We start from the raw sequence: 22,494 nt of genomic DNA on the forward strand, positions 1-22,494 counted from the left end.
AATAATGCTAAATGGTTGTTTGTCCTTGTAAAATAATATTTTTTTCTTCCAAATAAAATGTACTTATTAAATTGTTCGTTGAAATGTATACTATACAGTAGGCACCAAATATATTTAGTAATGTTTCCTTTAGAATAAAATCACTTCTGAGATTTTAATTTTGATGTTCCAACTCCTGAAGCCTCCACCAATCAGCTGACTGGCTATGGAGCTCAGGAAGTAGAAGAGCTGAATACATTGTGTAGTGGCCATGAATGGTACTACAATCTTTATCTCACACAAGAGTACAGAAGAAAACTTGCTGCACTATTGATGGCTTCTGTACAGTCTTTGGTCCTGTGCTGTTTTGGTGAACCACTGCCTCTTTATTCAGCTAATCTCCAGGGGTGCTGGGAGTCAACTCCCCACTGATTTAATATGGTTGACCACACCCAAGGATAGGTAAATAAAGATTGGCTGTTGCTTTAATTTTCATTTCATAAATCAATGATACACAAGAAAATCAGCAACTTTGTAGCATACTTTATCCAAACAATATGCTTCTTTCTCCTCCTACATTGATCATAAGTTTTAAAAATTCTCAATTCATGAGTACAATTTTTATTCAATGAAGACAGATTTTCTCATTATTGAGATAGGAGATGACAGTAGCTACTGATAAGATTCAATGTATACGGGAGAAGAGAGGAGCTAGAAACAGAGTTCCTCCCTCTACTCCCTCCTCAACTACATACAATCTCTTCAGTAGTAACTGTCATCTCCTATCTTATTAATTGGAAAACCTATCTTCATTGAATACAGATGGTACCCATGAATTAAGAATTTTGAAAATGAATGATCAGTCCTAGAGGAGAAAGAAACAAATCGCTCTGTACTATCGTGAGGTTTTGGCCAACAACCTCCTTCCCTCAGTAAGAGCATTGAAGATGGATCATGGCTAGGTATTCCAGCGTGACAATGACCCGAAACACAAAGTCATGGAAACTAAGAAGTGGCTGGAGAAGATCGGTATGGAGGCGTGGGCCAAAATCCCTGCTGCAGTGTGTGCAAACTTCGTCAAGGACTACAAGAAACGCCTGACCTCTGTAATTGCAAACAAAGGTTTCTGTACCAAATGTTAAGTTCTGTTTTTCTATTGTATCAAATACTTATTTCATGCAATAAAATGAAAATTAATTATGAAAAAATCATACAATGTGATTTTCTGCTTTTTCTTTTTATATTTTGTCTGTCACAGTTGAAGTGTAACTATGATAAAAATTACAGACCTCTCCATTCTTTGTAGGTGAGTAAACTTGCAAAATCAGGAGTGTATCAAATGCTTATTTTCCCCACTGTAGTAATTTAACACAGAATCTTCTGCCTCTGCTGAGCATAATAATTCCTCTAGATTAATACCAAAAGATTATCAAAAGACTGCTATAATTAATAGAGAACTTTTACAATGAATAGTTGTGTTTAAAAGCAATATAATGAAAATGTATGCCGGCACTCCTGAAGGAGCCCAGTTGGCACTGTTACTTTAAGACAAGACTTCTTCTTGGGACAGAAAGTGTGACTATACATGAGAAGCAAGTTATCTGTTGCCCTCCATTTCCTTCCTATGGCTTCCTCTACTCAGGACCATGCCATGTTCCTCATTCTTCCAAGATGGCCACCTCAGTAGCATGGGAGAGTGAAATGTTAAGTCTAATCCACTGCGGTGGCCATCTTGGAAGCAGGAGAAAAGGAACACTGATCTCAGCAGAGGTGGCAATGAGAGGCAAACGTAGGGCACCAAGTAAGGTGGCTATGCATCAGAAATATATAGTCACTTTTCAGTTCCAGGGCAGAGGGTTTTATTATGGGAAACATTGATTTCTACATGGAATAAATTTGTATTTTTCAATAGAAGATGTTGGACCTTCATGGAAAACCTTTTCTCTCACTCACCTCAGCTCATTTCTTAGATTCTATGTCTGCAAAGTTTCATCCATGCAACCAAATGTGATTATTTCTTTTCTGAAGCAGAAAAATCTTTACAATGATCCCTCTGTAGTGACTAAGTGACTACTGAATCCATTCAATAGCTGAGCATTTCCAGCAATAATATGAGCAATGAATATTGCAATTAAGCATCGAGTCAAAGCAGAAAAAATAATAATTCTCTATATTTCCCCAATTTTACGCCCTTTTGATTTTTCTGATTACATTGACTCCATCTATTCACTGCTGCTAGTAGAGGAACATTGGTGAAATGGCCATTATGGGTATATAGCATAGTAAACCGGCATATGCAGAGGTTTTATAGCTGTCCTTGCCTAAGTGCATACATTATTTGCTGTACAATGTAGCTGACAGCAAGGCTGAAATGAATCAAATAGAAATAGACTTGATGGGTTAGCAGCAGCGTATTAGAAGCGAGCGGAAAATTATATATTGATGTGTGCCATTCGGTCTAATCACTACACAATAAATAAATGTCCCCAGCCACAAAATTAATTTATTTTGTATACTAAAAAAAAAATAAATCACAAGGTGATACTAAAAGTGATATTTCCTAGAACATGATTGATTTCTCACATTTATTTTATAACCCAGAGCAATTGCCTTAGGCTGTGTGCCCACGTAGCATTTTTCAAGCGTATATGCTGCGGAATTTCCGCAGCGTAAACGCTTGAAAAACGCATGTATATCCGCACCCCATGGTCCCCAATGGGATTCCGCAAGTTCTATGCACATGTTGCGGATTTTTCCGCAGCGTTTATGCCGCGTTCAAAAATCCGCAGCATGTCATTTAATTTTGCGTTTCCGCAAGCGGAATTGCCTTAGTCCAATGCATAAAAAACGCAAGGCAATTCCGCATGTGGAAAACGCATGATAAACGCGCGAAAAATGCGCGATAAACACGTGCGGAATTCCGCATGCGTTTTTCCGGGAGAGGACTTGCATTTATGCAGCAGAAATTTTCTGCTTCATAAATGCAACGTGGGCACATAGCCTTAATCTGACAGGAGGATATTACTTGCCATTATCAAAGGATCTTGCTTTATTAGTGTAACACTGAGAAATAAATATAACAGCCAGGCTGAATGTAAGCAGCGGCAACTTTCATTTTTCTACGCGCTTTATTTCAGTTAGTGATGGATTTGTGGAAATGCTAAAATGTTCTGTGCAGCAAATTGTGAGCTTAGGATGTATTTCAGCTTGTCATAAATAAACTGCTGTCACTGGGAAAAAAAAGAGTTATTTCTGCAGTGACATCTTAAAATGTTAACATAGCTGATGCTTGGATTTGTGAAGTGTAGCAAAACGCACCAAGCTTCGGAAAAGCCTATAAATGTAGGGTAGGAGCAAAGTTTACTTAACTATTAATTTATTACACATTGCATAATTGGTTACTTCTATTTTTCTTGTCCCCTTATCAATTTTTATTGCAAAAACAGAAGAAAAGAAAAAAATCCCATATAACATTAAATATTTAATATATATAAACATTTATTCAACAACTGAAAAATATAGGTAGATGGAGGGAGGTGACAGATAAAAACCATACATGTAGGAAAAAATAACAACAAAGGCACCCCCGAAACGTGCGTTGGGGTGGACATGCGCCCATCCAGGAAACCTTTTGTCCCCTTGCTCCTATTTTTTCAGGTACATGATGCATTAACCTGTTTTTGATGCACCACTGTTTATTGTTAGTTATTGTTAGGTCAAATGTTTATGTGTGTCATAATGCCAATACTACATTTATACTTTTAGGCCAAATGGGGTGTTGAAATATGGCGAAACTAGATTTATTGTGCATTTTGATGCCCTCATTGTGTGTGATATATAGTATTGTTTTATTTAATCCTGTGTGGGATGCATATCCCTTTTTTCCTACATGTATGTTTTTTTTCTGTCACCTCCATCTACCTGTATTTTTCAATTTTTGAATAAAGCTTTATATATAAAATATTTAATGTTATTTGTGATTTTTTGATTGTTTCTTTTCTTCTTTTTTTGCCATAATCTCCAGCGATTCCTTCCCTATTTTAACTCGGTCCCAATTAGAGCAAATATGCATATTTTTCTCATGAGTTTTTTAAGTTATAAATTTTCATGCAGACTACCTTATACGTTTTGTGCTTTATAGTGTATCATTTACTGTATTTATTTTTCATCTAGCCCTACACAGTCTCAGTAGTCCTGTCTTTGTTGTACTTTGTTCAGTTTTCTCATGGATTTGCTGCAAAATTATACATATAGAACACATTTACATCCTTGCATATAGCAGCCACTGATTTTCTTTAGGTGTGAATGCATCTTAAACGCAAAAAAATACTTTGCAGTGAGTCTAGATTAACAATAGCCTGTCATTTTGTGTACACAACTCTTAAATACTAATAATTATTATTATTATTATTATTATTAAATATTTATATAGCGCTATTAGGTTCCATGGCGCTTTACAAGTGTAGGGGCAGACAGGGACACGAACATGAAACATCAAACGAGGCGCACTGGTACAGTAGGGCAGGGGGTCCTGTCCACGAGGGCTCACAGTCTATAGGGGGTGGGTGGGGAGACAGGAGGAAAGGGAGAGGAGAGGGTGAGATGGTGAAGCGGATGGGTCTCAGTGTGGGCTGTAGGCCTGAAGGAAGAGGTGGGTCTTTAGGTTTTTCTTGAAGGTTCCCAGGGTAGGGGAGTGTCGGATGTGATGGGGGAGAGAGTTCCAGAGTATGGCGGATGCACGAGAGAAGTCTTGTAGGCGGTTGTGGGAGGAGGAAATGAGAGGGGAGAAGAGGAGAAGTTCTTGAGAGGAGCGAAGATCGCGCGGGGGGACATATCAGGAAACCAGGTTGGAGATGTAGGGAGGGGACAGATTATGTATGGCCTTGTTTGTTAGGGTTAGGGTTTTGAACCGTGATCTCAAGGCAATGGGGAGTCAGTGAAGGGCTTGGCAGAGGGGGGAGGCGGGGGTGAAACGGGGAGATAGGTGGATGAGTCGGGCAGCGGAGTTGAGGATGGTGTGGAGAGGTGCGAGGGAGGAAGCGGTGAGGCCAGTGAGCAGGGGGTTGCAGTAGTCAAGACGGGAGATGATGAGGGCGTGGATAAGCGTTTTTGCCAAGTCCTGGTCAAGGAAAGAGCGGATTCGGGCAATGTTCCTCAGTTGGAGTCGGCAGGCGGTGGCGAGGGCTTTGATGTGGGGCTTGAAGGAGAGGGAGGAGTCGAGGATTACCCCGAGGCACTTGGTGTGGGAGAAGTCTCAGACATGAAAGACTACAAATCTTTCAGTAGTCTGATCTTACGAGATATTCTCTTTTCAAAATGTATTTCCCAATACATAGATTAGCAAATATCATTTGGGCAGACAAGTGTATAATCTCTTATCCGAGAGAATTGAGTCGATTATGCAAATCAAACTCTGATCAAACTCTGATCAGAGCTTGATCAAAGTGTAATCTTAGTGTGAGCTGATTCTCTTGGATGAAGAAAAGATGGAGAAAAAAATTCTCCATCTTCTCCATTCTGTCAGTTTGTGGAAATCAAACTGCACTCAGATGCTATCTGAGTGCAGTTCGATGGTTTGCAAGGACTAATTGACTTGCATGGCCGAGTGCAATCCGAATATCAGATCAAATTTGGCCATGCAACAATTTTTTCCTCTTAACGTCTCGGTTTGAAGAAAAAATCTGATAGGTGCACAGACTTATAGAATGACATTGGTCCAAGTGTGATTCGATGTTTTGTTGGTTCACACTCAGATCGAAAATATGACCATGTGCACAAGACCTTTGGCTAGGTGCACAAAAGCGTATATTCTGTCATCCTAGAAATTTAGATCGATTATGCAAATCTAAGAGTGTTCAGAGTGTGAGCATAGTGTGATCCCATTCAGATGAGAAAAAAATTTCTCCATCTACTGCATTTTGTCTCCATTTTGTCAGTACACTCAAATCAGACTGCACTCCGATGTAATTCGAGTGCAGTCTGATGCTTTTCATGGACTCACTGACTTGCATGGCCGAATGCAATCTGAATATTGGTTAAAGCTAGAGAGATTTTTTTCCTTGGACTGGCTTGGTCCGAGTAAAAAATCGGACATGTGCACGGCCCCATAAAATAACATTGGTCCGAGTGCTTTCCGATATTTTGTCAGCTCGCACTCGGACCGAAAATACGTTCATATACTCGGGCCCTTGAAATTTTAATATGCAGTTAAAATGTTGGGGTCTATTCACATGTGCTCATGTCATTCATTAGAAATGGATCCAGGAATAAAAAAAAATATTACAAATGAAGCAAAAGGAGATGCACACTTTTTTTCTTTTTTGCATCTGTGAACAACTCTAGTGGTCTGGTCGTGCACAGTGCTTTAAATGGATCTGTTAATCTTTGACATAACAAATAGCTATCCATTATGATCCAGTTTTCATAGACTTCAGTGTTAAAAAAATGAATCCAGGTCCTATTCGTTCCTTGGCCGAACAAAAAAATTGTACAAAATTAATTTTTTTATCAAGCTAAAAACAGACTGCAGGGAAATGACATACATTTCAGGACATTTGTGTCCACATTAAAATGATCAGATTCTGTATTGGATCGTTTTCTTTCTGTTTTTGTCATCTCAAAATTGATTGAAAAACGAGATTAACTACTGAACATCTACTCATAATCTTAGAATGCACAAGGTATTTTCTGGTTTAAAACTATGCACATATACAGGTTTGCATACAAGCTATGTCCACAAAATGTAAGTTGACTTTTTATATTTTTGTATAGTGGCTTTAGTGGCTTGGTCTATTTTTTTTTTGCAAACGATACATTGGAACATTAAACAATTGCTGCAAAGGTGAATAAACAGTTTAAATGTTTATACGGTGGCTTGTGAAAGTGTGATGAATGCCGGCCGGTGGGTGCAGCTCTCTGGCGCCCCCTTACCTCTCAGGTGAGTCAAGGTACTGCACCTAGAGTAAGTGGTGCCAGGAAGCTGCTACCAGCGTGGGAAAACACGGTGGTGTGTTGTCCCTTACACGTCACCAATCCGTGACGCCACGATACAGGAACAACTCTCTGGTGCCCCCTTGCCTCTCAGGTCAGTCAAGGTACTGCATCTAGAGTGAGTGGTCACCGGAGAGGCCGTCCTGTAGCCCTCTGGGTATTTGAGGCCCTCTGCAGTGAGGGCGGTATATATATTCCCCTGGCTGTGCCAGAAATATATATCTACACCTCCGACAGTCACTGCCAGCCTTCCTCAAATCCCCCAGATGGTATGCTGCCACCAGTTCTCGTTTGATACAAGCCCAGTCCGTTAATAGACTTGAATTGGGTCAGGAACCAACCCAGTAGCGTTTCAGCCAAGTGTTTCCGGACCAATGGATTCGTATATGCAGAGTAAAGGATACAGCCCATGATTAATTTAGGATTTAATCGATTATAAGAATACACAAGATTACAAGGCTATACAATTAACTATACAATGGTATTTGGCCAGAATAAGAGATATAACAATTAGACATACAAAACACAGGAATAACAACGATAAATCAGTTACCGTTCTTGTGGTGCAAGGGAGGATTTGCGATCCCACAGGTTCAAGCTTAGTTGCAGTCGTCCAGGCTTCAGGAGCACATGGCAAAGGTGCTCTTCCCACTCAGAGATCGGGACCGGACGTCAGGAGGTGTTCACAGCATCTCCTGGGTCAAACTGAGGGGGATTCTGGCTGTAGGCTATACTAAAGTCCTGTCACGCCCACTCTTGGTGATGTCAGTTTACTAAGACCCGCCCCCCCTACCAATGCTCATTTTAGCTCCATTTTAGAAAAGTACCTATAACTTTCCCTGGGGTGATCTCATCGTATCACCAGAGGTCTCGTCGTGATCCTACTCTTCTGGGGAAGCCATTGACTCTAAACATGCCTCCCCTGTGGACCTTGTATATGGTTCTTCTAAATAACCAGCTTTCCAGGCCACTCATGGATTTATAAGTACCATGATCATGTCCGCGGGCACCTTCCTCACATGATACATTTTATTTGGGTTCCCTAACTTGTATCGTGTGGTTATGAATGGATAGTATCTGCAGCTGTTGGCGGCCATTTTCCACAAGGAAAGCACATGGTTTCTTCAGACAATGGAAAGGATTGCAGGCTTGCACAAATGGTTTGCTTTTGGTTTCCAGTGACATCAAGGTGTTAATTACCCCCCTGGGGCCTAGCTGACTCTGTCCAGCTTGGACACAGAAAAACTGGCCCATCTATTTACCATATCAAAGACGTTTCTGGAGACTGATCTCCAGAGGTGGGGGCGAATTGCTCTGTTTACCAGGGGCTGCAGAAATGTGACATGGTAGAAGCTGTGTGAGGGATGTTTAGAAATGGCAATAGGGAATATCCTCAGGTATGACGTATCATACCTAAGATGGCGGCTGACTTTCATGACAGAAAGTATTTACCTCTCTTGGCTTTTTACTTATTTTGTTACATTAGAACTTGTGCTTAAATATTTTGGAATATGATTTGTGTGTGATGTATAAGCACTAAATTGTACAAGTTGGTGAAGTGAAGTAAGAAAAATATAGTCATTAGTGATGAGCGAACGAGCTTGCCATTACTCGGTACTCGTCCGAGCATCACGGTGCTCGGCGAATATTTCCGGGTGGCTCGGGTGGGAACTCGGGTCCCTGCCCTGCATGTTTGGAGCTCTTTAGAGAGCCAATGAACATGCAGGGATTGCTTGCCACGCAATCTAATGCCGTAGCTATTCCCACTAGGTCTCTATGAAAAATAATATTACTAAACTACAGGTCTGCTGTTAAAGGGAATCTGTCACCCCCTTGGCTATATCAGATCACTACTATGGCCATACAGGTGATAGAAAAGTAAATCTATACTTACCCGTATGGCACAAAGCAGTGATCTGATTCCAGAGAAATCTTCTTTTATAAAGTGTCTTCTCCAGAGGCTTGGCGTCTGGGGGATGCCAAGCAAACCCCTCCTTTCTGCTTGTTATGCATCTAAATCCCCGCCTCTGGGCTAAATTATCATCTTCCACCCCTCCCCGGCACATCACAGGGCCCTGTGACATGCCCTGCTGTCTCCCCTGACGAATATATGCACAGCTCCGCTCCCAATACAGGGGCTACGATCAGTGCAGGCCGGAGAGAAACAAAGTGTGTTCCATGGGAGCGATGCATTAAGCATGTGTGGCAGGGGAGACAGCAGGGCATGTCACAGGGCAATCACATATCACCACCATATCTACCATATCACCATATCTACATCTCTTGCAAAGGGCATTGGAGTTCCTCCAATTTTTTGGAAGCCATTGCATTCACTGCATAGGCAAAGAGTATGGGAGACCCACTTCCTAATAATGGGAACATTGTTTTCAGGATGCTCTCCGAACTCTACGTCTCTTGCAAGGAACATTGGAGTTCCTCCAAATTTTTGGCGGCCGTTGCATTCACTACATAGGCAAACAGTATGGGAGACCCACTTCCTAATAATGTAAACATTTTTTTCAGGAGGCCCTCCAACCTCTACATCTCTTGCAAAGGGCATTGGAGTGCCTCCAAATTTTTGGCAGCCATTTCAGTCACTGCATACGCAAGAACAGTATGAGAGATCCACTCCTTTTTAATGGGAACATGTCATTACTGTGGCCCAGCTCTATGTGTCTTTAAATTGTTAATAGCATTTTTCCTAAATTTTGGCAGCCGTTGGACTCACTGCATACCCTATAACTGTATAGCAGATCGTATCCTTTCCAATAGGAACATGTCATAACTGTGGCCCAGCTATATGTGTCTTTAAATTGTTAGTAGGGTTTTTCCTAAATTTTGGCAGCCATTGGACTCACTGCATACCCTATAATTGTATAGCAGACCTTCTCCTTTATAATGGGAACATGTCGTACTCGTTACTGTGGCCCAGCTCTATATGTCTTAAAATTATTAGTGGGGTTTTTCCTAATATTTGACACCCGTTGGACTCACTGCATACTGTATAACTGTATAGCAGACCCGCTCCTTTCTAATGGGACCATGTCGTTAATGATGCCCAGCTCTATGTGTCTTTAAATTGTTATTGGGGTTTTTCCCAAATTTTGGCAGCCCTTGCAGTCACTGCATGGGCATTAGCACTATAGGAGACCCACTCCTTTATAATGGGAACATTTTTTTTACTGAGACTCTCCTCTGTCTTTTCAAAGTGTATTGGGGTGCGTCAAAATTTTTGGCAGCCCTTGCAGTCACTGCATATGCAATAACAGTATAGGAGACCCACTCTTTAATAATGGGAACAACAATGCATAGCCAACTGATGGCCCTTTAAGTATAGTAAGGGCCGCCTGATGGCTCTATAAAAATAGTGTTTGTGACTTTCAGAGTCCCTCCTTCATAAATTAAACAGTATGTGTCTGATGATTTCTCACACACCACATGGCCAGATAAGGTTGTAAAATGTTAAAATGACATTTCCCGGTAATTGCATTTTTCACCTTTGAAAGTGATGCAAAAGTGCAAAAACGCATTAAAAATGCTACGTGTGAACATAGCCCAAGGTGTGGAGGAGTATTTTTGTTTTTGTATATTTATTTTGCCTTACTTACAAGTCATTACCCTGGAAAGGATGTTTCTTAAGATTTTTCCCAGGAAAATCCATTTTGGTTTTCTTTTTGTATGTTTTATTGTGAGTCGGTAAAAGTGGCGTAATACCTCTGACAACATTGTTGACAGCAGTGACCTGGGAGTCAGAGATTATTCCAGGGGTCTTCCCCATGCTGTTCTCATGTCATTGGAGCACTGTTCCCAGTGATTTTGGCAATTTTTAGGCCCCCTGCTGACGGACGGGGGGCCGCCGGAAAAATGCGCGAGTTTCCCATAGACTTACATTGACTCGTTGCTCGGACTGAGTCGATTTTGCAAGTTTTCCCACCTACAAAGAATGGAAACGTCTGTAATTTTTATCGTCTGTACACTTCAAATGTGGGGGACTGACTCTTAAAGAAAATCAGATTGTATGATTTTTACCTAAGAAATATGCATTTTATTGCATGAAATAAGTATTTGAAACAATAGAAAAACAGAGCTGAATATTTGGTACAGAAAGCTTTGTTTGCAATTACAGAGGTCAGATGTTTCCTAAAGTACTTGACCATGTTTACACACACTGCAGTAAGGATTTTGGCCCACTCCTCCATACAGAACTTCTCTAGATCTTTCAGGTTTCAGGGCTGTCGCTGGGCAACACTGAGTTTCAGCTCCCTCCAAAGATAGATTTTCTATTGAGTTTAGGTCTGGAGACTGGCTAGGCCAATCCAGGACCTTGAAATATTTCTTACAGAGCCACTCCTTAGTTGCTTTGGCTGTGTGTTTCATGTCATTGTCATGCTGGAAGACCCAGCCATGACCAATCCCCAATGCTCTTACTGAAGGAAGGAGGTTGTTGGCCAAAATCTCACGATACATGACTCGATCCATCCTCCCTTCAATACGGTGCAATCACCCTGTCCCCTTTGCAGAAAAGCATCCTCAAGTATAATGTTTTCCCTACCATACATCACGGTTGGAATGGTGTTCTTGGGGTTGTACTCATCTTTCTTCTTCCAAACATGTCGAGTGGAATTGATACCAAAAAGTTCTATTTTGTTCTCATCTGACTGCACAAACTTCTCCAATGCCTCCTCTGGATCATCCAGATAGTCATTGGTGAACTTCAAATTGGCCTGGATATGTGCTGACATGAGCAGGGAGACCTTGCGTGCTCTGCAAGATTTTAATCCACGACGGCTTAGTGTGTTACTAACAGTAATGTTTTGAGACTGAGGTCCCAGCTCTCTTTAGGTCAATGACTAAGTTCTCCCATGTAGTTCAGGGCTGTTTCCTGACCTTTCTCAGAATCATCCTTACCCCAGGAGGTGAGATCTTGCATGGAGCCCCAGACCGAGGAAGATTGACAGCCATCTTGTGTTTCTTCCTTTTACTAATAATTGTGCAAACAGTTGTTGCCTTCTCACCAAGCTGCTTGCCTATTGTCCTGTAGCCCATCCCAGCCTTGTGCAGGTCTACAATTTAGTCATAGGTGTCCTTAGACAGCTCTTTGGTCTTTGCCATGGAGAGGTTGAAGTGTGAAAGAACATGGTACCACTAGAAACCTGCCAAGAGAGGGCCGCCCACCAAAAATCTCAGCTTGGGCAAGGTGGGCATTAATCAGAGATGTAGCACAGAGACCAAAGGTAACCCTGAAGGAGATGCAGAGTTCCCAAGCAGAGACTGGAGTATCTGTCCATATGACCACAATAAGCCTTAAAATCTATAGAGGTGAGCTTTATGGAAGGATGGGCATAAAAAAGCCTTTACTTACACACAAAAATTGTAAGGCTCGTTATTAGTTTACCAAAAGACATGTGGGAGACTCCTCAAATGTATGGAGAAAGGTGCTGTAGTCAGATGAGACCAAAATTGAACTTTTTGACCATCAAGGTAAACTCTATGTCTGGTGCCAAACCAACACAGCTCATCACCCTTCTGGCTATTACAGAAACCTGGATCCAGCAGTCAGACATCACCGCCGCTGCTGCTGTCTCGTTTGGTGGGCTGAAATTTTCACATACCGCCAGACCTGAGAACAGATAGGGTGGAGGTGTTGGTTTGCTCCTTTCATCATAATGTGTTTTCCAGGTCATACCCCCAGTTCTTTCACTTATGTTTCCTTCCTTTGAAGTCCACACCGTCAGGCTCTTCAAACCCTTCACCCTGTGAGTGGCACTTGGGTATCGCCCTCCAGGCTACTCCCGCCTGTTCCTGGATTACTTTGCCACCTGGCTTCCTTACTTTCTATCCTGTGACATCCCTACCCTCATCATGGGAGACTTTAACATCCCCATCGATGATCCCCTCTCCCAATCTGCCTCTCATCTACTTTCTCTAACCTCCTCATTTGGCCTCTTACAGTTTACTAACTCTCCTACGTATGAAGACGGGAATACTCTGGACCTGGTCTTCTCCCATCTCTGCTCGCTGCATGACTTTACTTACTCCCCTCTCCTGCTCTCGGACCACAACCTTCTTTTCTTCTTACCACACTTATAGGAATACACGTACCATTAATACTCAGAATCTTATGGGCAATTTACACAAATCTTTAGCTACCATCTCCTCCTTCTCCTGTCATGACTTAGCATTGTCACACTGCAAAAATACACTGAAACACTGAAGAGTGCCCTAGATGAAACAGCACTTTCTTCACACAGAAATACCCGACACAGACAAGGGCAGCACTGACACACGATACAAACACGTTTTCTCCAGTATTTCTCAAGGTGTGCTGAGCATCAGGGAGAGAATCACTTTTAGCAGAAGACTTCATCCACTATAAATTCATGCTCAAAACCTATAACTCTAACCTTCATCTGGCCAAACAATCATACTTCAACACTCTCATCACTTCACTGTCCAGCAAACCAAAATGACATTTTAAAACTTAAAATCCCTCCTGAACCCTAAGCCCAGGCCCCCATCACCAACCTCAGCAGTGAGGATCTGGCCACTTATCCATCAAGACATCTCAGCCCAATCTTCCCAGTGCCTGGATCCCCTTCCCTGCCGCACTTCAAGCTCATATGCCTTCTTTGAGCCTGTCACAGAAGAAATTACCCAGCTCCTCTCTTCTTCTCAGCCTACAACCTGCAACAGTGACCCCATTCCCTCACATCTCCTTCAGTCTCTCTCACCGGTGGTCACCACTGACCTGACGAAAATATTTAACCTCTCTCTTTCTTCAGGTATCTTTCCCTCCTCATTTAAACATGGCATTACTTAAAAAGCCATCCCTGGACCAGAACTGCACTGCTAACTACAGACCTCTCTCTAATCTTCCATTCATCTCGAAACTCCTCGAACACTTGGCCCACTCCCATCTAATCCGCTATATCTCAGATAACTCTCTCCTCGACCTTCTGCAATCTGGTTTCCGCTCTTTACACTCCACTGAAACTGCCCTCACTAAAGTCTCTAATGATCTACTAACAGCTAAATCCAAAGGTCATTGCTCCCTGCTGATTCTCCTGGATCTTTCAGCCAGATCACCAGCTCCTCCTCACTATGCTCTGCTCTATAGGCCTCAAGGAAACCATTCTCTCCTGATTCTCCACCTACCACTCTGACTGCTCTTTCACTGTATGTTTTACGGGCTCCTCTTTCTCTCCTCGTCCCCTTACTATCGGGGATCTGCAGGGCTCAGTCCTAGCCCCCCTCATCTTCTGTCTATACATTGCCCCTATTGGACAAACAATCAGCAGGTTTGGGTTCCAGTATCATCTCTATGCTGACGACACCCAATTATACACTTTTTCTAGTGACATCACCCCTACCCTAATTCAAAATACCAAGGAATGTCTGTCTGCTGTCTCTAACATCATGTCCTCCCTCTATCTTAAACTGAATCTCTCCAAAACTGAACTTCTTGTGTTTCTCCCCTCGACTAACCTAACTCTACCTAACATTGAAATTACCTTGGAGGGTTCAACCATAACGCCCATGCAGCACACCTGCTGCCTTGGGGTCATATTCGACACTAAACTTTCCTTTACTCCCTATATTCGATCACTCACTCGCTCTTGTCACCTGCATCTTAAAAACATCTCCAGAATCTGACCTTTTCTCACCTTTGAAACTGCTAAAACTCTTACAGTCGCTCTTATTCACTCTTGTCTGGACTACTGAAATTCTCTTCTGATCGGTCTCCCTCTTACCAAACTTTCTCCTCCCCAATCTGCTCTGAATGCGGCAACCAGGGTCGTATTTCTGAACAGCCAATTCACCAATGCCTCCATCTTGTGCCAGTCGTTATCCATTCGCTATGGGGTTCAATATAAACTCATCGCTCACACTCACAAAGCTCTCCACAGTTCTGCACCGCCTTATATCTCCTCTCTCACCTCTGTCTATCAACCTACACGTGCCCTCCGTTCTACAAATGACCTAAGACTAACATTCCCTATGATCCAAACCTTGCACCTCCATCTCGATGACTTCGCTCTTGCTGCACCAATTCTCTGGAATGCACTATTTCAGATGATCCGACTGATGCCTATCCCCCAAGTCTTCAAGCGTGCTTTAAAAACCTCTCTCTTTAAACAAACCTACGGCTTCAACTCAGTAACCTAACTTTCCCCTGTTCCCTCCTTATTCAAAATCTGTTCCCTACTATTCATTTCTCTCCACACTCTCCATGCGCACAATAACTGCACTCAATACTTGATTATTGCACTTAAACATACGGGCTGATGACCGGATCATGCAGCCTTATATGAAAATCCCTATTTATTACAATTTGTAGACCTGAAATAACAAGCACTTTTAACCTATTGTGTACCCCCATTTCCTTTTATATGTTTATATTGTAAGCTTGCAAGCAGGGATCTCAATCCTAATGTAACTGTTTAAACTGTCTTACCTTGTATTGAATTTATTATCTGTACATGTCCCCGCTTAATTGTAAAGCACTGCGGATTATGGTGGCGCTATATAAATAAAAAATTATTATTATTATTATCACCCCAGGAACACCACCAACAGCAGGGACTGGGAAAATGGTCTGAGTTGAGGGGGAAGTTGGATGGTACGAAACACAGGGATATTTTTCAGGAAAACCTGTTTTGGTCTGTCAGTGATTTGAGACTGGGGCGGAGGTTCACCTTTTAACAAGACAATGACCCAAAGCATACTGCTAAAACAATTCTCAAGTAGTTTAAGAGTTTAAGAGGAAAAATGTTAATATTTTGGAGTGACCTAGTCAAAGCCCAGACCTTAATCTAATTGAGAATCTGTGGTGAGACATGATGATTGTTGTCCACCAAAGGAAACCATTTAATTTGAAGGAGTTGGAGCAGTTTTGTCTTGAGGAATGGGCAAAAATCCCAGTGGCAAGATGTGGAAAGCTTATGGAGAATTATCTAAAGTGACTTCTAGCTGTAATTGCAGCAAAGGAGGCTCTACAAAGTACTGACTTTAGGGGGCTGAATAGTTATGCATACTGAAGTTTTCAGTTATTTTGTCTTTTTTGCTGTTTGCTTCACAATAAAAAGAAAACTAAATGGTCACAGTTATAGGCATGTTCTTTACATGAACTGATGCAAAACCTCAAAAATGAACAGTGAAATTCCAGGTTGTGAGGTAGCAAAACACAAAAAATGCCAACGTGGGTGAATACTTTCGCAAGCCACTCTAACTATGCCTCTAAAATAATACAAATACTTGGACGTTAATCTTGGTTATCCTGGAAGCCTTATCAAGTTTAATGTTTGTTTTCTTTGTTTTTTTCTCCTGGATATAGGCCTTAAAATTAGAATTATAACTGAATATATTCCTTCTTCATGATTGTCTGGAATTTATCTTGAACCTTAACAGTACATGATTATAGAGATGTGTGGATCAGACAAAACTGTACGGACCCAAAAGCATATTAAGCAAAATATGTAAGAAAAATTAAGAAAACCTTACACTCATCTTACAGCTCACCTCTTCGGCTTCTCTACTATGCACCAACACCTGTCCAGTCCTTATTGCATCTTTTGATCCCCCACTGCTCGAGCTGGATTCTACAGGCCTCTAATGTTGTGCTGGACTTTCAGCTTTCATGAGGCCCTGAAGGTTCTGTGCAAGCATTTTGGAGGTCACGACGTCTTTCCGTCAAAGCGCTCATTGTGATCTTCCAGCGTGCATGCACATCCTCCTGGCCCATGAAACCTTTAAATTCTGGCAGAGCTTGAGATACCGGAAGATTCCACTTGCGAGTACTGGGTGGGTGATAGTGAGTAGTGGAGTGGCTGGAAAGATGAGCGGTGAAGTGAATATGAATTTTTTTTCTTAACTTTTTGGTTTAGAAAAATTATGTCCAGTAGCATCCATTTTGCCAAATCCACGGTAAGGGAATTATGAAAATCATTTTGGACAAATTTTTGTAAAAAAAACTATTAAATTATGTTTTGATCATGTGCAACACCTAAATAAAAAAATATCTTCTCTTCTATAGCCAAGTTCCCTAAAATCAATGTACATAATTTATCAAAGAGGTTCTGTGTAAAACATTGAAATATGACAAATATCAGCATACACTGATCAGCATTAACATTAAAACCAACTGCCTGATATTGTGCATATCCTCCTCATTCTGCCATGCCAGTTTAGTCATCTGGCCATCACAATTTGGACACTGTCAAAGTCAATCAGCTATTTATGCATGCCCATTTTTTCCACTTCTAACACATCAACTTCATAAATTTCTTGTTCTCTCGCTACTTAATATAATCCACCCCTCGACAGATAATCACTTCAGCTGTCAGTGCTTATGGCTGATAGGTGTATATTCAGAAATCATGTCTGCCAATATAATCAAGGGAAGCATTTTCTGTATATTATTCATCTAATATAACATAGGTAAAAAAATGAAGCAGAAAATAGTCACGGAACCCAAATCATGAACTTTCCTAAATACTGACGATGTTCAGCGAGAATGTGCATCTACATTCACCATAACTAACAATGTATAAGCGAGAACATCCAATCTACATAATATCAGAGTCCAATTTTTAATATCTTCAAAATTCATTTACTCTAGAGTGATAAAATAACAGTTTATTTGTAGAATCACAGTAACATTATACAGTGGCTCTAAATTTAAACTATGACCCGTTGGTGACAAGAGACTACCAGGAGTCATCAATTACTTAAAAATATCAGATTTCAATCTTGAAATAGAGAAAAAGTAAAAACATAATTTTCATATTTATCCACACCAAGATAGAATAAAATAAAATAATAAACAGGCATATATATTGAAAGGTTTCATTTTGAAATAACATGGGTAGCGTTCCCATTAGAGTGAAGGCAACAGTATCATGTTGGAAGCCTCTCCTACAATCCTCCTATACTGCCTGTTATTCTTAGAACATCTCTCACTTCCATATGTAAATTTCTAGATGGTTACGGAGTCAGTAGCAGAACTGTAAATACCATTTTAACAAAATTTTGAAACACATTCTTTCAAGGATCTACAAAATGTTGGAGAAATATACAAAAACAGGTGTGGGTTGTCTTTTAAGCATAGTAGTGCACCAGTCACTAATTAAGCTTCACAAAGAGTGCTCACCTGATACATTTGCTATGCAATTTTTATCAACCAAGTTAAAAGAAAAAATAATACAAGTCTGTAAAAACAGCAATAAAATAGATAAAGCTTTCATAATAAAAATGAAAATGTATTGCAATTACCTGTGACTGTTAATTCGGTCGTTCTTCTTACTAAAAAACTTCCATACTTCAGTTCGCAGGTATAATTCCCTATGTCGTCTTCTCTTACTTCCCTGATAACTAGAGTGTCCCTTTTCATTATTATACTGGGCCTCCAGGTCTTTGCTTTGCATTCCTAATAAAATATAACATTGTGCATTAATAGAATTGATCTGTTCTGATATCACTTTCAGCACTTTTCAGTACATTTCAAGAGTCATCGCTCACTAAACATGCTGCATAAAGTCAACATCACAATTCAAATTTTCTCTCAATGCTATATAAATTAATACATTTTAATTTTCAAAACAATTTGTTTTTTGTGTTGTTGTTGCTGTTAATTGTTATTTTTGACTATGTAATGAATATTAGAAGAAGCCAGCATGAAAAATGCTTCTGATATTATCCGATGCATCTTATTAAACTGTGTAATTGCCTCCCACCACGATGAAAAAAAATGGGATCAAGTGAACAATTTGCTTATTTTTAAATAAGCACTCCCATCTAAATAGCACTGTGTATTTACAATTGCTCATTTTGCTTTTCTACCCAGATAATTTATTGGTTTTCCATTAGGTCTATGAATGATTAAAAACTGACTAGCTGAATCCTTCAAAGTTGTATGTAGAAAAAGGAGGTCAATCCCTGTATGACTCATCAGTCACTGTAAAATTCAGTGGCAGAGGGGAATGAGAAATACAGGAACAAGAGCCTTCCTGTTTCTACATAGTGCAAAGAAAATAAATGAATTAACTAGTATTGAAAGACAAAATGAGTAATTGTGAGTATGCAGTGCTATATAATATGATGATTGCAATATATTAAGAGGATAAAAACTTTGATGGGAAGAGTGCTTCTTTAATTTACAATTTCCAGAATTGCAGATACATCTCAGAAGCCTGTAGGTACAGATTATCAAGAGCTAAAGGTGCATTAAGGTAGGCTGAGAATAGATGAAAAAGTATCTATAAAAACACTGGTTCCCGATTATCCGCCCATGTAAGCATACTGGTGATCACCCTATACAAAAGCAAAACTCTCAGTCAGGTGACTTAGTTCATTCCAACATAAACATCATTGTGAACAAGTCCTTCTCGCTCCCCTGAACTCCTCCTCCTCTAACCGCCTCTCCTGTATGTCTTCACTCCAATAAAGACAGTGGTTCCTGCATACCTATGGTGAGTGCCACCTTTCTTCTTTCTGCTGATGATGTACAATAAACATCATTGTTATTGGCAGCACATCGCCCTATGTAAATGGTGAATGTGCTGCCAATATCATGATGCTGTATGGGGACAGAACCATCGCACTGATGATCATTTTGTTCCCATACGTACTTGTTAGTCTAGTCTAAGAGCAGAAAAATACTGGCACCTCTGCACCATTCAGTGCCCTTGCCGCATACCAGTATATAAACCTCCTCCCGTTTTTAACCGGGTGCTACAATGAAGAGAGTCTATGGTAAAGTCCTTGCAAGAGAAAAAATAGAGTAGCACTCAACAGTAAATGTACAAAAACACTCCTTTATTTTTGATCCATAGTAAAAACAGATGGGCAGGAGATCATGTGATACACTGTTAGAACGACGGCCATTTTGTGCTCCGGCGCTTCAACGGGACCCGTTGAAGAGCCAGAGCGCAAAATGGCCGTTGTCCTAACAGTGTATCACATGATCCCCTGCCCGTCTGTTTTTACTATGGATCAAAAATAAAGCAGTGTTTTTTTACATTTACTGATGAGTGCTACTCTATTTTTTCTCTTGCAAGGACTTGTTGGTCTATGTAAACAAGTCAGTAAACAATCACCCATTAACTTACAAATATACAATATTTTCTTATTTATAATTCAAGATTGGCCAATCCAAATGAAGCCATCATGTCAGCCAAATTTAAAATGTTGGACCATGAACAACATTTTTTACCTATCAACAAGGTAAATGAAAAATGTATGGTCACTTGGGACCAGTATAAAGCATAAAATTGGAGTACCTTTGTCCCATATGTGAATGGAGCATTGGTAACACAGTTTTGCTTTATCTCCATTTATTGTCTCTGGGATTAATGAAGATACAGCTCTATAAATTGTTCATAGTCCCACTCCTTCAAGCCACATATGACTTGAAAATTATAATAAAGTGTATATTATATTCCACACAATGTCACATGTTTATTTTTTAATATAGCACAGCTACTGAACTAAACCAGGTTGTCCTCCTTTTCCTTTCACACTTTATGAATGGTCAATTAGAGGAAAATGATGAAAACTAAAAAGTTCCCGTGTGTTCTATTATGGAATTCCAAATGTCATTCCCTTACCTGTCATTTGTTCTTGCTGTTTCATTCTCTATAAATCACATGTGGGCAGCTGCATATTTTCAGTGTGATTTAGGCTCTGGTGACATATTTTATCTACTTCAACCACTGGGGATCAATATGTAACTCATAAAGGGTCCATAACTTACTGTCTGATTGTCTGTTCTAGATAAGCTCTCCTTGTGGAGGACAGGAGTCTCCTGTCAAAGCTAATCATGATAATTATACATGCAGCTATTACATTTGTATAATGAAGGAGATCATAATTAGGTCTATCTGTTTTTTTTAACACAATAAATCACTTAATTGACATAATGTCCTAATGTGTATCAATATGTCACCTTTCCTTTTGCTAAAAATCCTTCTTACAGAATGGGAGATTTTCTATATCTCATTCTTCCAAGGTTTTATTTCATTTATGCCAAATAATAAAAGCAACCCCATTTCAAAAAAGGTCCCAGAAGGAAGCTAAAGCAAGTAATAGATCCCCCAAATAAAATTTAAAAAATGCATAGCTTTACATGCTAGCTATTCACATGAAATGCCTTCCATGTTATGCATGGATAGACAGGAGAGTCCACCAGATCAGCTCCCTGTTCTTGTACATTGACAAGGTGCCTCCTAATGGGACCACCAATTTTTAGAATCTATAGTAGAATTTTGAGCAATATTTGGATTACAATTACAATTTGATGTGCTCACTTGATTTCTCCAACTAACAAATATTTAGATAAATATATGTATATGCATCGATCATCTACAAATTCATTAGGTGAAAAAAAATCAATTGACTTAAGAGTGGGCAAACCTTATTTGCATTTGCACAGGTGTCATGTAGGAAAAGGGGCCTACTCTTACCTCAAAAGCAACTTACTACTATCTATTAAGTAGCATACAATTGGTGAAATAAGTATTGCACACCTCACCAATGTTCTAAGTAAATATATTTTCAAAGGTGCTATTAACATGAATTTCTCACCAGATGTCATTAACAACTCATCAAATCCACAAAGGCAAACAAATCAAACCATAGATGTCCATAAATGAAGTTATGAGTATTGATGAGAAATGACACAGGGCTAAAAGTGCTGAACACATGAAGAAAGAGAGGTCCAAAAAGCCAGGAAAAGGCATGACATCAGGTGAAATCTATCAGTAATTAGAAAGCAATCCTGCCACTTAGTGAAAAATAATATCAGCTGGTTCAACTGATCACCTATAAAAAGGTGTCTCATTACAAAAGTGCCACACAAGAAACATCTCATGATGGATAGGTTGCTACCGCCATCTATTGAGAATTTCATGTCAATAGCGCCTATAGAAATATACAGTATTTACTTACAAAATTTGCAGCGTGTTCAATACTTATTCACCCGCTATATAAGACGCATAGATCAAAATTACTCTTAGTTTGCTAAAGTGAGAAAAGGTGGTCCTCTAAGCTATTTGAGAGCAATGAACCAAAATACTATTTTTGCATGGATAATCCATTGCTACTTGTTACTGTCACACCAGGTGAGGGAAAGACTTAGTGCAACACAGAGGGAAGAGGGAAAGGGAGCCCAGACACTATGGAAAGGGGGAAGTGGAGACCTCCTAGTCTGGTCAGGTGTCACACTGTCTGAACTACCGTCTCTATATTGCCTCCTCAGCAATCGCCAGAGGCATGCCTTGCCCTGTTAAGGCTGGGGATGGGAGGAGATGAGCACTAGTCGATCTCCACTAAACTCTATAGACAACAAGGGTAAACAAACAGGTGGGAATTGCTTAGCTTTAGACTTCAGACAAATGCAAACTCGGCCTCAAGCTCCAGAGAGAATGAAGTAATGCTCTTGCTAAGCCTTCACAAGTAGAAATGAATATAGCCGGCACCTCCCTCTCAGACACACCAGGTATATATACACACTGGCCAGGGAGCTAATTA

The 22,494-nt window shown here is 40.3% G+C and overlaps 1 protein-coding gene across 1 annotated transcript in view; it reads right to left on the reverse strand.

The window, feature by feature from the left end:
* Positions 1–22,494, reverse strand: part of IL1RAPL1 (interleukin 1 receptor accessory protein like 1) — a 2,084,623-nt gene that overhangs the window by 769,220 nt on the left and 1,292,909 nt on the right. The window contains exon 5 of the mRNA XM_073667404.1: positions 18,241–18,394. Coding sequence (XP_073523505.1) covers positions 18,241–18,394 — 154 coding nt within the window. The remainder of the gene's footprint in view (positions 1–18,240; positions 18,395–22,494) is intronic.

Source organism: Phyllobates terribilis, unplaced genomic scaffold (assembly GCF_046119375.1).
Source record: "Phyllobates terribilis strain yellow unplaced genomic scaffold, ASM4611937v1 Scaffold_2__4_contigs__length_985480577, whole genome shotgun sequence".
Taxonomy (NCBI): domain Eukaryota; kingdom Metazoa; phylum Chordata; class Amphibia; order Anura; family Dendrobatidae; genus Phyllobates; species Phyllobates terribilis.